General features: G+C 41.0%; 1 protein-coding gene across 1 annotated transcript; it reads right to left on the reverse strand.

Annotated features, from left to right (window-relative positions):
- Positions 1-304: 304 nt before the first annotated feature.
- Positions 305-2,527, reverse strand: LOC134167533 (claw keratin-like). The gene is made up of 2 exons (XM_062626305.1): positions 2,175-2,527; positions 305-1,278 (listed from the first exon to the last, which is right to left on the reverse strand). Exon 2 carries the CDS (start codon positions 1,255-1,257, stop codon positions 706-708), a length of 552 nt encoding a protein of 183 aa, XP_062482289.1. The 5' UTR covers positions 1,258-1,278; positions 2,175-2,527; the 3' UTR covers positions 305-705.
- Between the last annotated feature and the right edge of the window lie 11,407 nt (positions 2,528-13,934).

The raw sequence follows: 13,934 nt of genomic DNA on the forward strand, positions 1-13,934 counted from the left end.
AGTTATCTTGGTTTTGAGAGGGAACTGTATCAGATCAACTCCAGAGATGGAGATAGAATAGAACAGAACTATGATTTTGTTCTATTAGCATGGTATATATCAGAAGGGGGAAAAACACCTTGTTGAAAGATTTCTGACAAATTGTGTGGGTCATACAGAAGAATTAATTCCTTTCTGATGATAGTCCTCAATTAATGTATAAGAATTGGTACACAAAGTTAACTTTGCTCAGACTAATTTGCAACTATGAGACTACAGTGAAATAAAAGACAGAAGATGGTGCTATGATGCAGCAGGGCTTTAATAGAAACAAAGACTGGAATACATTCTTGCAGAATGAGGCAAGGAAGAGACAAAGAATGTAATTTCCATTTCAAACAAGTGCTACAATCAATCAATCGTTCAGAGCAGCACAGGGCTCACAAGGTGTTCTTCTTTCAGCTGGATGCTTTTACAGTCAAATTCCATTACTTGGTTTACCCTTTTCAGGTTCAGAAAGAACAAAACATAACATGAGCAAATGACAAAGTGAGGCAACATTGGGATCATAAGCCTTAGATAAAGCGCAATGAGATCCCAAGCAACCCCAGCTCCTCTGACATAGGCTGGAGCAGAGGCTGCTTGGCATGTCTGATTTCCAGGTCTATATGTCAGCTACTAGCTTGTATTTTACTATTTCTCCAGTCATTAATCTTTCTTAAAGATTTAAAATGGCCCATAATTTCCATAGCGATACCTATAATACCCTCTGGAAAAAAAGGGGGAATAATATCTACCATATCCTGAAAAATATGAGTTTCGGTAAAAGTTTCCCAAACGGGAGAATCCACCACCACATGAGCTTTCCCCACCATATGAGCCCCCTCCTATGCCACCACAAGAACCACCTGAACCATGAGAGCCCGTCCCGTAGGAGCTGCCTCCACCACAGGAACCACCAGAGCCTATTCCTCCACCTCCGGAGCCAATTCCACCTCCGGAACCTATTCCTCCACCTCCAGAACCTATTCCTCCACCTCCAGAGCCAATCTGACCCTCAATTTCAGGCATAGCAGTTCCCACAAAACTCTCCTGAGGGCAGGAGCTTATAATGGGTCCTGGGAAAGTCACGACAACGGGCGGTGCATACACGATTGCTCTTGAGTCTCCACATGAGCTGACACAAGGTTCGTTCCAACAGTTGACATATGGTTGTGGGCATGTTACTTCACATGGCTCAGCACAGCGGGAGCTAATCATCTGTCCATAGGAAGACATCTTTGCAGAAAACAAGCCAACCTGAAAGGCAGAGAGTGCACTGGTCTGGTAAAGTTACGGTCAAAAGAGTGGAAGAACAAATTGTTATAGTAACGTGGAATGGTATTCATCTGAGCAGATGCAGATTCACAGGTCTGAGTCAACTACACTGAACTTCATAGAATCATGGAATGATTTGGGTTGGAAAGGAGCTTAAGATCGTCTAGTTCCAACTCTCTTGTCATGGCCATGGGAGATGAAACCTGACACTGGACCAGGTTGCTCCAAGCCCCATCCAACCTGGCCTTGAAAACTGCCACAGATGGAGCATTCACCACTTCTTTGGGCAACCTGTTCCAATGCCTCACCACCTTAAAATTTAAGAGTTGGCGATTAAAGAAAAAAATAAATCATTATTTCTAAGGTACAATCCATTCCATTCTAAAGTGGACTTATGCATTACAGATATCACCAACCAAGTGAGATGAATTACTAGGTAGGGGGTTCTGAGTCTACTCCCATCACTCTCTAGTGGTCCATTGCCCCATAGTCTATTCCCAAAATGATTTCTGGGAAGAATGTCTCTCCTTCCTTTTCTAACATCATTCCCTTTGCAGTACTTTGGTCTGGGAGTCAGTCTCAGTCATATGTCCCAGTCCCTATGTTGATAGTTTCTGGGCTATCCTGTCTCCATAGATAGATACTCAATTCCTAGGAATTGCTGCTGTCTACATTTTTGGAACTCCCTTTCCTTTTTTCCCCCATACACGTGGCAATGTCTGTATTCACCCTATTTAAAAGTTACAGTTCCCAGCTAAAATGATTTTAGATAATAAGGTCCTACCTTTAAATAGGGTATAGGATATATAACCTCATATTAATGGTACCTATAAATCCACATCTATAATTATGAACTAATTCAGTTAAATCAGACTTACCCAGTCACCAAGAAGAGCAAGTCAGCAGAGGCAGCTACAGAGATCTGAGTTACAAGCACTTTTATATGCTGTCATAGAGAATAGAAATTGGGAGATACCTTTACGCAACCGTTCTCCACATCTTGTGAAACAGAATATTTTCCCCTGGTGATGCCTGCCTTTGTTGCAACTGTTTTGATAACAGCTTATGATTATTAGATAAATTCTAATCCCACATGGTATGATGCACAAGCTTCAACAATCTTGTCTTTTTGCTGAAAATCTCACAATAAATTGAGGTTAGTTTTCTCTTCAATACTTGCTAGTACTTGTGAAGGCACCTCAGAGATGGATAAACTGCATGCTGCTAGTAAGTAGAGGATTCCAGATTATCGTTTGTCATTGCAGGTAACAATAACCAGGGGCCTTCTGGATTTTTCCTCTTTATAACTAGGAAATCTTTTTACGTTAAATAGCCATTAGTGTCCACGGCCATTCTGTACTCATTCTAGGGGCTTTGGGACTACAGTTTATGGCTTGGGACAGATGTTCCTACATGACTATACCATGTCCAGAGTGAGTAGAAAGTAAGAGACACAAAAGCAACTCACAGACAAAATAACCCAATAAGAATTAGCAACGTCAGAGGTTTTTCAATTTATCATCATTTCCTCATCCCAAGGAATCACTCGTTTCCAAAGGGCCTTCAGAATAAACAACAAAACCCCATTAATAACTACGAATTTTCCTTTCTGAGAATGCTTGTTGGAAGCCAGTATGACAGGAAAAATATATATCACCTGTGGGACTAGAGGATCCACAGGAAATATCACCTGAAGTACATGTCCATAACCTCAGTTAGAATAAATTCACAAGACCTCAAAAATGCTGACACTGTGATTCACATAATCACATTTACATGAAAAAAAAACCAACCCTCTTATCTGTGCTCTTGTGACGAATCATCAAAACCAAAACTAAAAAAAAACAAACAAACCCCAAAACCCAGATAATTTGGTTTAAATTTCATGATCATGAAATAAATAAAATGACCAGAGGAATGTATACGGCCAATAGAGATGTGAAAGCAAGCTGGACAGAATAACATGACTCACATAATTTGTGGGAATGAGAAGTAATTAATAATTACAGCAATCTACAGCTGAAGCAATTAAAGGAGTTACCAAACAAAATAGTTTTCAAAAGTTAATAAGGATCTCATTGTTTTTGAAGTTTTCCAAAGAAAACTTGTTTAAAACACAGATTCTTAACTGACATTGCAGAAAATCACACTGGCTTGAGCATCTGCAGTTTTATTGTTGTAACAGGTGCTTTTCGCTGGTAAATTTAAGGGGAATTCAGGTTTTACATAAGGTAGAAAGCCATAAAAGCAGATACAGGCTTTCAAGCTCAAACTGTAGCCCTCATACTCTACAGATATCCTTTTAAAAATATAAGATACAAAATGCAAGAAACAAATGGCAATAGTCCAGCATCCTATTTTACAACACCTCTACCTCAGTGGCCTTACATCACTGAAATCTTTTAAAGAGAGAGATATAGATACTCTCCCTCACCAGGTGAAAGCAAAATTCTTCTGAAAACAGGAAGAAAAAACATCAAGGATTTTGCCTTTTTCCCTAAAAATCTGTTTCTTCATATGTAGAGCTGCATACATAAACCAGTGGTCTGGCCTGGCTGAGGAATCTGACGCTTGGTGTTTACAGCTTTAGATTTACACTAACATCACATAAAGCAATCCTGAAGCATTACCTGAAAGATGTCTCATGTTTTTCTACCATGCTGTTGTTGCTGTTGTTGTTGTTGTTGTCGGCTTTATTGATTTTTCTGTTTTAGAAATCCCAAGCCTGAGCCTTACCCAGATACTTTGCATACAAAGATTAAATCTTAAAGAGGAAGCTGGTTTAATTGCTATTGCTCTCACGTTTGCTATGCTATAATTTTCTAAATTGGTCTGGAAGCTCCCTTGTCTGAAAGGAAATAGCCTATATTATTATCACAGATTGTAGCAAAACATTATCCTTAACCTTCATTTTTCCACAGATTTTATCACAGCAATTCCAGGCAGATAGTGCCTGTAAGAGAATAACAAACAACACAGTGCAGGCTAAAATATGGGAATCACTGTGCAGGAGTGCAAACTTAGAGCAGCTTTTTGATCCTGGACATCCACATTTGGACATACGTTTCCAGTGTGGTCTAAGAGCTGCCACCTGGAAACCTGTTTCCTAAACTGCTGAAACTGGAGGGTCGATATTACCGAGTGCTTCTTCATGCCTAATTGCAAGGCTGAAGATGAAATTAAGAACTGAAGGACTAGATAAGCACTGTGGGCTCTTTATCTGTATAGTCAGTGTTATTATATTGCCCAGACCACATCAGTATCTGATTTGTACTTTCATATTTATTGTTAGTTGTGTATTACATTTACTTGATTCCTTTTGTTCAATCCTGTTAAAAAGAATAACTTGTTGTTTTGCTGGCAGCCTGTGTTTGGAGTTGTTGGAGATGGTTAAGTACAGGAAACCTTGTGACTGTGGGCCAAGCAGAGCACAAGACAACAGAGAAAAATGAGAAAAAGAGTCTAGATTGATGACAAAATTTCTAATTTTCCAGAAAAATTGATGTTTCCAGCAGTTCCCGAAATTGAAAGAACTTCATTTCTTCTTAAAATCACACTCACATCTGACTACCATGTCTCAGGTTTTATCTTATAACAATCTCCAGTAACCATTTCTTAGAACCTTGCTTGTGTACCTATGTGGTTGCCACAGGAGAAAGGAAGACATAAGGGTTAGATTCAGTTCCAGATTGAGATAGCCACACTTGGGTGTCTGAAAATACATATCTCAGTTTCTCTTACAGTCAGCAGACGTTTGGTAGAGCATGGAGATGTCCATGCATTCATCTTTCCAATAAATGCTTGCATTTCATCAACTGAGCTGCTCTGTCATCTCTTTGAAGTTCTGTCTAGTTGTCCTTCGAAGGCACTGGAAGTTTAGAAACCCCACTGATACGGAGACCTTGTTCAGCCACCACTGAGTATTTTAGTTTCCATTGGAACTAAGATGACTTTCTTCTAGTTTTTGCCTTTTCCACACTCCTCACTTAATCTCCTTTCAGCAAAATTCACCCTGATCCTAGGAGAAATTCATAGCCAATGACCTCAGTCCACTCATCTCCCATTTACATCCTGAATACCTAGTCTCATCTTCAAGTATTTTATGGCAAAATGAGGCTCTCATTATATGGGTTTTCTCTCTTCTGAATAGGTTTGGTTATGTTTTCTAGCTACAGTGCAACAAAAGGTAGGGATTAAATAATTATGCACACAAATAATTCTGAAGCTGAAGAATTCTTCCCTGCCACTAAATGAGATTTGCTCAGAGCTCAGGAATAATTACACTGCTGAAATTTTAATGGGCATCTTTCATCTTAAAAACAAAACAGAACTAATAATCTTTAATATATGAGTGCTGCTCTCCTGAGCAAAACCTGAGGGTATGTAAAATTGCAGCCCCAGGTGTAACTACAGCTGTGTATAATTTAGCTCTGTGTAAAAGCTGGCTAATCTATACTTCTCAGGCTGCACACAATATACCCACCACCCAGGCATGTTTTCCAGGTGAGACCCATCTTGCTTGACCAGCAACAGGGTTGTAGGATTTGGATGGCTACTGGGTCATCTGAAGTCCCCAGGTGTGGGAAAGGCTGATGTAGCAGCATTGATAAGGATCCTGGGTTGCTTCATAAATCAGCCAAGCCCAGCCCTATCCTACTCCACCTCACCCTACAAGGTTCAGGCTCTGAGCAGGAGACCTGTATCTTTGTCTCTGAGTGTGAGTTGCTGCAAAGAGGTGAAGGACCTCATTAAGAACCAAGAGCTTTTTAGAGGCAAGAAGGGCATAGTGGTGGGTACTTATTGGAGTAGCAACTGTGTATTCAAAGAGCCTGGAATAGCATGTTTGTACCATGGTGAAGGGGCATGGGAGTTAGTTCAGCCTTCTTGAAGTACCAGTGTGGTAGAGATGTCTATAGACCTGCTTTTTAATAAGGTGGGTGCTTGTGAGTCCAAGTTTTTGATTACTTACAGCAAAGTGCCTTGGAAATCTCAGTCTTCTAAATAGTTCACTTTTAATACTTTGTTAGTGCTTATGGTATGTGCTGATACTGCTAGAGTGGTTTCATGTTCTTGTATCACCTTATGGCTCACAGAGGGTGTGGTACTAATATCCAATTTAATAATTTATTAATTCTAAAGCTATTAATTATATATTCATTCTGGTTCATTACCTAATTAAGCCCATTAAACTCAGCAAGAAAAACTGGCAGCTGACTTTCAGTTCTTTTAAGGCTATTAGACTAAGAAAGCATTGATCTGGTGGCACAGAATGCTGAAATGAATTTACAGGTGAGCTTGGAGACAGAGAAGGGTCTTCTCACAAAAGGGAAAGCAGAATTGTGCTGTCCAGAGAAAATGTCTGAGTTACGCTGCCACATCCCTTTCTGTTGCACATATCTTTGTAGTACTGTTTCTTCCAACTTAGATCAACAAAACTAGAACTCCAGCTTGAGTAGAAAGCTGCTCCGAAGGCTCACCATACTCTTATCTTGCTCCAAATAACTCATGTGACAACTTGAAAAAGAGATTTTAAACAGAAGGAGCAACCCATGAAGGATCCGTTCTGCCCCTTTTGTGTCTGTCCTATGTCTTGGTCTTCATGACCCCATCATAAATTTGGATAGTGTGTGATATGGAATTATAATGACAGGTTATAAGTAATAAGACTAATAATAATTAGGTGTGTCTAAGTCTTAGATCCACCCTTATGTATAGAGTGTCCTTAGACAGGTTAGGTGGCTTTTGGGAATCAGCTGTCCCATAGTAAGATGGCAATTGTGCCATACAGGTGTAAAGAGAAAGAAGGTTTGCAAGAAGTGATGAGAGGATGATGTGGGATGATATGATGACAACGAAATGTGGCATCCTTTATAGTGACTGAAACAGAGTAAGGTAGAGGAACAGCTGAGCTCCCACACCAGGAGGCAATAGGGGTGGAAAGCATTGAAACAAGCAGTGTAAGAGCAACAGCATTTGAGGGAGGTAGTTACGTGGCAGGCAAAGGAGGAGAGACCAAGAGTGAAGACCAAATTTCTAGAAAGATGCAGTATTATCAGAAATACTGGTGTGGTTTTTTTGCGGGGTTCTTAATCAAAATGTCTCAAGATATGGCTTAGGCAGATGAGTAGAGAATATTGAGGGTTCTTTAAAAATGTGATGTGTCAACACACACTGAACGGACCCAAACAATGTGTCTATATTTCGGATAGCAGAGCACTATCTTGCACAGCGTGGATGTTACACACAAATTTTTCCCAAAGGGATCAAGCTCTAAGTTCCTAGGCTTAAAGGCTAATGGCTCTTCTCTAAAAGCCCTCAGCAAAGCTCTTGGAGGTCAGATCATCATGTGCAAGGGGCATAATTCACAAGAAAAATAGAATCATAGAATCAACTACCTTGGAAAAGACCTCTAAGATCATCAAGTCCAACCATTACCCCAGCACTGCCAAAACCACCACTAAATCATGTCATTGAGGGCCTCATCTACAGGGTTTTTGAACACTTAAAGCTATATTATTCTTGAAGAATGAAAGGTGTAAATCACTTCCTGAATCCCCTTGTGCAAGCAGGTTATTGTTAAACTCATTGAACTGCTGCACTAGCTGGGGTGTAGAGGATGAGTCAAAGCAGGGTCTTTTGGGCTGCAGGTTCCTGAGAGCTCCACCCTGCCCATGAGCTCATTACCACATTTTTCACAACACTTTTTGTGTGAGCCAGGCAAACAACAAAGCTTCTATCTCTCACCTGCCTCCCAGCTTATCTAGGGTGTGACCCGGTTCACAAGCTAATCTTCAAAGATAGAGTAATTACATCTTCATATTAGATCAATAAAGTAGGGCACATAATAATGTCTGCAAGATAAACTAGAAGATTTATAGGAGTTCCCATCCTGTCAAATGAAATATATATATACACCCCAAACGTTTGAGGGGCTCATTTTAGAAGGATTTACAGGGTGCAGGAGAATTTATGGGCTGATCATGTTCCAGGTGGATGGCCAGGTGAGCCAGCTGAGAAGACAGCAAATCGCTGAGAATATAGCAAATCACTGTGAAGGTGAAAGCCTGGGGGCTGCAACAGGCAGATGGGTAAACTGTCTTCTCAGAGGCTGGCAGCTTCCCAGGGAGACTGGCAGGAATCCAGGCTGCTAAGCATGTTTTCATATGATGTTTTAACATTGCTTTAAAGTTTTCTGCAATCCCTTTTCTCTTTGATGAAGTGCCTGGGAAAACAACAGCCTCTGGATGTGACCACATGAGCTGCTTGTAGAATAAGGTGTGCACCCAGATGTTCATAGACATCTGCCTCCACAGATGAGAGCAAATCATTAAATAACAGGTCTCAAGACTTGACAAGCGCAACAATGGGGAATTAGAGTTTAACCAGCTTTCACATATCAGTTTTAGGGACAAGTTTACCTAGGAATTTTATTTCACTTCTGTTAAACTGGGACTTAGCTTGCAAAGACTAGCAGAGGTGCCCAAGTATAACTGCAGTAATATTCTTCTGGGGATGAAAATGACAATGCTTGCATCTAGAATTGTTGGGGGTTTTTTATTATTCCTCTTTAGAGGAATAAAATCTTCAAATTGGGGAGGGAGGGAAGAGCAGAGAAGGGAATAGCTAAGGATTTTTCCTGAGCTGAATTAAATAATAAGGAAAATTTGGGTGTCATTCATTTTCATCTACTTTTTGTTTTTCAGCTGATACATCAACCCATGAACTCTCAAAACCACATGCTGTGTACTTAACAGGATGAAGAAAAAGTGAAAGCTGAGGTGCAAGTGAAAATGAAACAGTCTGTGTGTGAGCATGTGACCAGATCTGAGGAATGCAAGACAGAGTCGATTGTTTCCTCACTTCATGGGTGAGCAGGACTGACAGTTTTGTGTTTAATGTTTGCCATCTAAATTTCACCAGTAGGTATCTGAAAATCAGGAGTAGAAAAGAAAGAAAATGAGAACCACAATGATAATGCAGAATAATTTTAATGGGAAAGGATAGAACAAGACTGCTAGAAAAAATAATAGTGTAAAGGGCACAATTCTAGATGCAGATTCTGTCACTCATATGATTGCATTAACCTCTATATTCAAGTGATACCTTTCATTAAATGCTTTTTCCTTAAAATTAAATACAAACAGAGGATCAATTTGTTTTTCCCCACACTTTTGCCCCACACTTTTCTTGCAGAAACTAAAAGTCAGATACAAATGACGTGTTTGTGTGTATATTTATCCAAAGCAAAAGTGAATTTCCTGGTGACTAATTATCTCTAATTACCTGCCTGAGAATGTACCTGAGAGGGAAAACACCCTATGAACTTAAGGTAAAGCATAATTTAAAGAAGATATGGGTAGGTCTGCTTTAAAGAGGCAGTAGGAGTCTACGAAGCCTTTGGGGTTGGTATCACTGTGTTATGCCTCTGTGTTCTCTTTGTCCTCATTTGCTGTATCTGTATTTTCAGTTTCTGGTTTCTCCTTCTCTGGAGCATGCTCTTCACTCTTGCTCTCAGATGGTTGGTAGCTCCTGTTGCTGGGTCTACTGCAAGGATGCATCCAGTGGGAAGAAAACACATAGGAGCATCGTGGTGCACACTGAGGCACAGGTTTTGGGATGAAGCTATTTGCAGGTGGCCCTGAGCACAGGACTTCTGCTCTCAAAGATGTCAGCGGGGCTGGTGTACCTCCCTCCATGACTGCAGAACTTCCCACTACTGTCTCCTGTGGGCATGTGCTGAGGATTGGCCCTGGGAATGTCACAACGACGGGAGGTGGGTATATAATGACTCTGGAGGCACCGCAGGATATAACACATGGGTCATTGCAGCCGGTAGCAAGAGGCTGTGGGCACTGTGCATCACATGAGTAGAAAATCTGTCCTGCATCCCACTCACCACCAAAGGACATCTTGGAGAAATGATGGTGAACCTGCAGCACATAAGAGACTAAAAATGAGTTTCTCAAAGCATTTGCAACCTCCTCCCTGCCCTTCACCCTGCAGTTCCTTGCAACTCAAGGGGGACTCCTGCTCTCCTTCTTGCAGGGAGGGTGAGGCAAGTGACACAGCTGGGGACACACTGTGGTGGAGAAGGTACGAATCTATAGGAGTGCAGCTCAGGTATTCCAGCTATAGGGGCTGTGCAAGTAATGTGGATGTAGCAGAGACAATGTGATGAAATGAAGGTCATACGGGCTTGTCCTCCCATTCCATACACCCTGTCGCCCTGAGTGCTTCTTACGCTACCTCCACCCTCCCAAAAAGGACCCTAGGCCTCTGGGTTTAACCAGCCTTCATCCCATTTTGTCCCATCCATTGCCCCAGGGCATTTGCATCTCTGCCTGTTCATAGTGTCTCTTTTTGCTTTTACGATTACAGATCCTGTCTGGGCAACCACCAAGGACGACTGGAGAGGTGCTGCAGCTGTGGTCAACGACTTCAACACAGCCACAGCTGGGAACATAAAACCACTGGTCATACAAGAACGGGTATAAGATACCCCTGTACTGGAGAACATCCTTGCCTGGGACTATTTGTTTATCTCACTGATAGAGTCTGCCCAGCCCTCATTAGAGTAATTATACACAATAGGATTCCCGTGCCTCTGGTGAGACTTTGTTGAGCACCGTATTGGTGTCCTGAGAAGTTTATGCAGACCAATGAGGCCATGTCAAGCAGGACTGAAAGTCAAAACCATTACTGCAGCTCTGCAAGCTGGGGACTGCTGTGCAGGAGGTGGAAGGACCTGACTTTGGTGCTATTCTGTATGCTAGTGCCCAAGCTCCTAGTAAAATCTTATCTCCAGGTACCTCCAGATGGTTTGCAGAGACCATCCATGGCAGAGCTAAGAACTTTATAGAGATTTTTGATGCCTACCATTTTGCCTGGACCCTGACTCCACCTTTAAGGTCATTTAACTGGAACTGATTACAAAAATGTACGGTGGGATTTACCTGTCAAAGTTTAAAACTGCGTGATGTAAATGATCACCTGTAAAGCAGCCACTTTATTTTTGTCCCTGGAGAAAAGCAGACTTGCAGAGTGCAGTCAAGCTCATTCAGAGGTAGGTGTTATTTAAATACGTTATGTGAAATGCTTGTTTCTGTTCACTGACTAAGAGGGAAAGGTTAAGGGGGATGTCATTATTTATCTTGTCCAGCTTTTCAGGTCTATCAGATGCTCTCATCAGAAGACCCCTGAAGTTATTGACTAGGGAAAGAACTGTCCTTCCAGACTTTCTTCTTCCTAATAGTGTGATGATAAAAGTCTCAGCCTAAAGAGAGAGGGTCCAACCAGAGAGCAGACCTGTATGAATGGCCAGCTAAAAACTGTGGAGACATTGCTTCTTAGTGAATGAGTTCTCCATTCTAGCTGTGTTTTGCATGATTTTAGTCCCTTTGTATCCCTTTAAAATGAAGTCTTCCTGGGTTTATGAATTAGAACTTCCAGAAAACAAATTTGAGCATCTTAGATCTTAGCTAATTTTAAAATTAAGAAATAAAAATACTACTGTTACTGAGCAACCTGATCTTGTAGAAAATGTTCTGCTAGTTGCCATGTGGTTGGACTAGATGATCTTTGAAGGCTACTTCCAACCCAAACTATTCTGTGATAATGTATGCAACTAAATTTATAGCAGACTTTTTGAGAAAGGATCTTATTAAGATTTTTAGAAACCACAGTGGCTTGCTGTTAAACCCTGGTCTACGTTAAAGCAACATTTTACTCAATATAATTAGATTGAGGTGAATGGGACTTACCGGTTGTCCAGGAAGAAGTCAAGAGAAATGGCCAGAGGAGCCCTGAATCCTTTGAGTTTTATATCCTTTCTTGATCTTCCAGGAAGATGAGACAACCTTTGTGCATAAGGTCTTAATTACTCTCCAAACAATTTTTCCCGCATGTGTAACACTTATAATTATTATAATTATTTGAACATTGTTTACTGGCATTATTCAATTTTCTGTGGTACATACTGTTACATGCTGGGGGGTTCCCTTCATGTTCTCTTTTCATGGTCTAAGTTAACTGCTGAGGTGATTCTACCACTTGGGTCTGTATTAATGTGGGGATGGAACTAGCTCTACTTTGTTCGGCTTCGACTTAAATGTTGACCAGGTGAGCAGTGGTTTGAAGACAGCAGCTGCTGTATTGCAGAAACGTTGGCTGTATCTGCTTGCTAGATGTGGGGTTTTAATTCATTCATTTAGAAGTCCACTGTAGCATTTAGCCAGAGGCACTATGGGGTTCATTCCTGTAAGTGGTTTGGAGGTGGAGGGAGAACAGAATTTTGCAGACAGTACATAGCCCATTTTTGTTCACAATGACATTGATTTAATTATTTGCTTCCTGTCCTTTGTTTTACTGCTGTCGCAACTTCAGCTGGAAGATGTTCTGCTTAGGGATCCTCACTCACAATCTAGGTACCAACCAACAGCTGAGCATCTGGTTCCAACCACCATGAGTGACTGGAGGGCTAAGAAGCATACCCTCTGCAAGATGCCCTCTTACAGAAGAGAAGACCAGAAGAAGGTAAAGTAATACTTTCTGCCAAAGTGAAAGAATGTAGCTGCCATTTACACACTGAGGCCAAGAGAAGTCATAGACTTAAAGTGTACCAAGGGAGACTTAAGTAAAATGAAAATATTTTAATCATGTGGCTACTTATGTGCACGAATTTTGTGGAGCTTCATTGATTTCCCAAGGATTGAGGTGGGTTCTCAGAGCTGAGTCATGTTCAGCTCTCACCAGCTTAGCTGAAGTTGCCCTTTAACCCATTTTGAAATGATTGCTTTTGAATGCAAACAGAAATGCATGTTTAATGAAAATGCAAAGTGCCTGGAGTTGTCAGGGCTCAAAACCAACATCCTGTTTATAAGAACAAGTAAGACACTTCCATCAAAAAAAATGCATATCCTAAAGTTGCTGTTAGTCCTGAGGTGTTCATCTCAGATAACATACTATTATAATGGTAAAACACTTTGCATGCATAAGCCAGTAATGAATAATTCTGAAAGGTTTTGATGTCCCCTGTTGTGTGGAGACTTCACCTCACCAAGTCCCTAGTTGTTTGGATTATTTTTTCCCATCCTCTCACAAAAGACAATGAAAAGTTACAGAATGCAAAGTTATCCAAAAAGCCAGGCCCCAGATTCACACCTCACAACAGAGGTTAACCCCACTGAGCCCTGTTGCCAGAGACTGCTGGTAATTTATGTTCAAAATCATATTTCATAGTGTTTGACAATTTCAGGTAGCTTATGGATCTCTTGGAGAATTCCGAACCAATTTCTGATCATACTTTTCTTCCTTAAAAGTGAGAAAAATGTCTGGGAAAATTGGAAATTCCTGTTTCTATGCCACTTTACCTGCAGAGCATCCAACTATCTCGAACTCGAAACTCAATTACACCTCAGTCTTCCCTGTAAGAAGAAAAGACAGCAAGGTTGCCATTTAATTTCTAAAAGTTATGAAGTTTTCTGCATAAAAAACCCTTTGGAAATGGGACTAGAAACACAACTCTAAACATCTTATACCTCCTAGTAACATGGGCAATGGGGAACTTGTGCAGCCAATGAATCCTGCATTTACACCTGCTTTGGACAGGGGTGGCACGGAAAGGCTGTGTAAAGTAGACC

The sequence above is a fragment of the Pezoporus occidentalis genome, unplaced genomic scaffold (genome assembly GCF_034315485.1).
Source record: "Pezoporus occidentalis ecotype Australia unplaced genomic scaffold, CSIRO_AGI_Poc_V1 ctg29, whole genome shotgun sequence".
NCBI lineage: Eukaryota > Metazoa > Chordata > Aves > Psittaciformes > Psittacidae > Pezoporus > Pezoporus occidentalis.

Excerpts from the sequence above, each read along its gene's own strand:
- LOC134167533 (XM_062626305.1), bottom strand. The coding sequence starts at position 1,257 with ATGTCTTCCTATGGACAGATGATTAGCTCCCGCTGTGCTGAGCCATGT.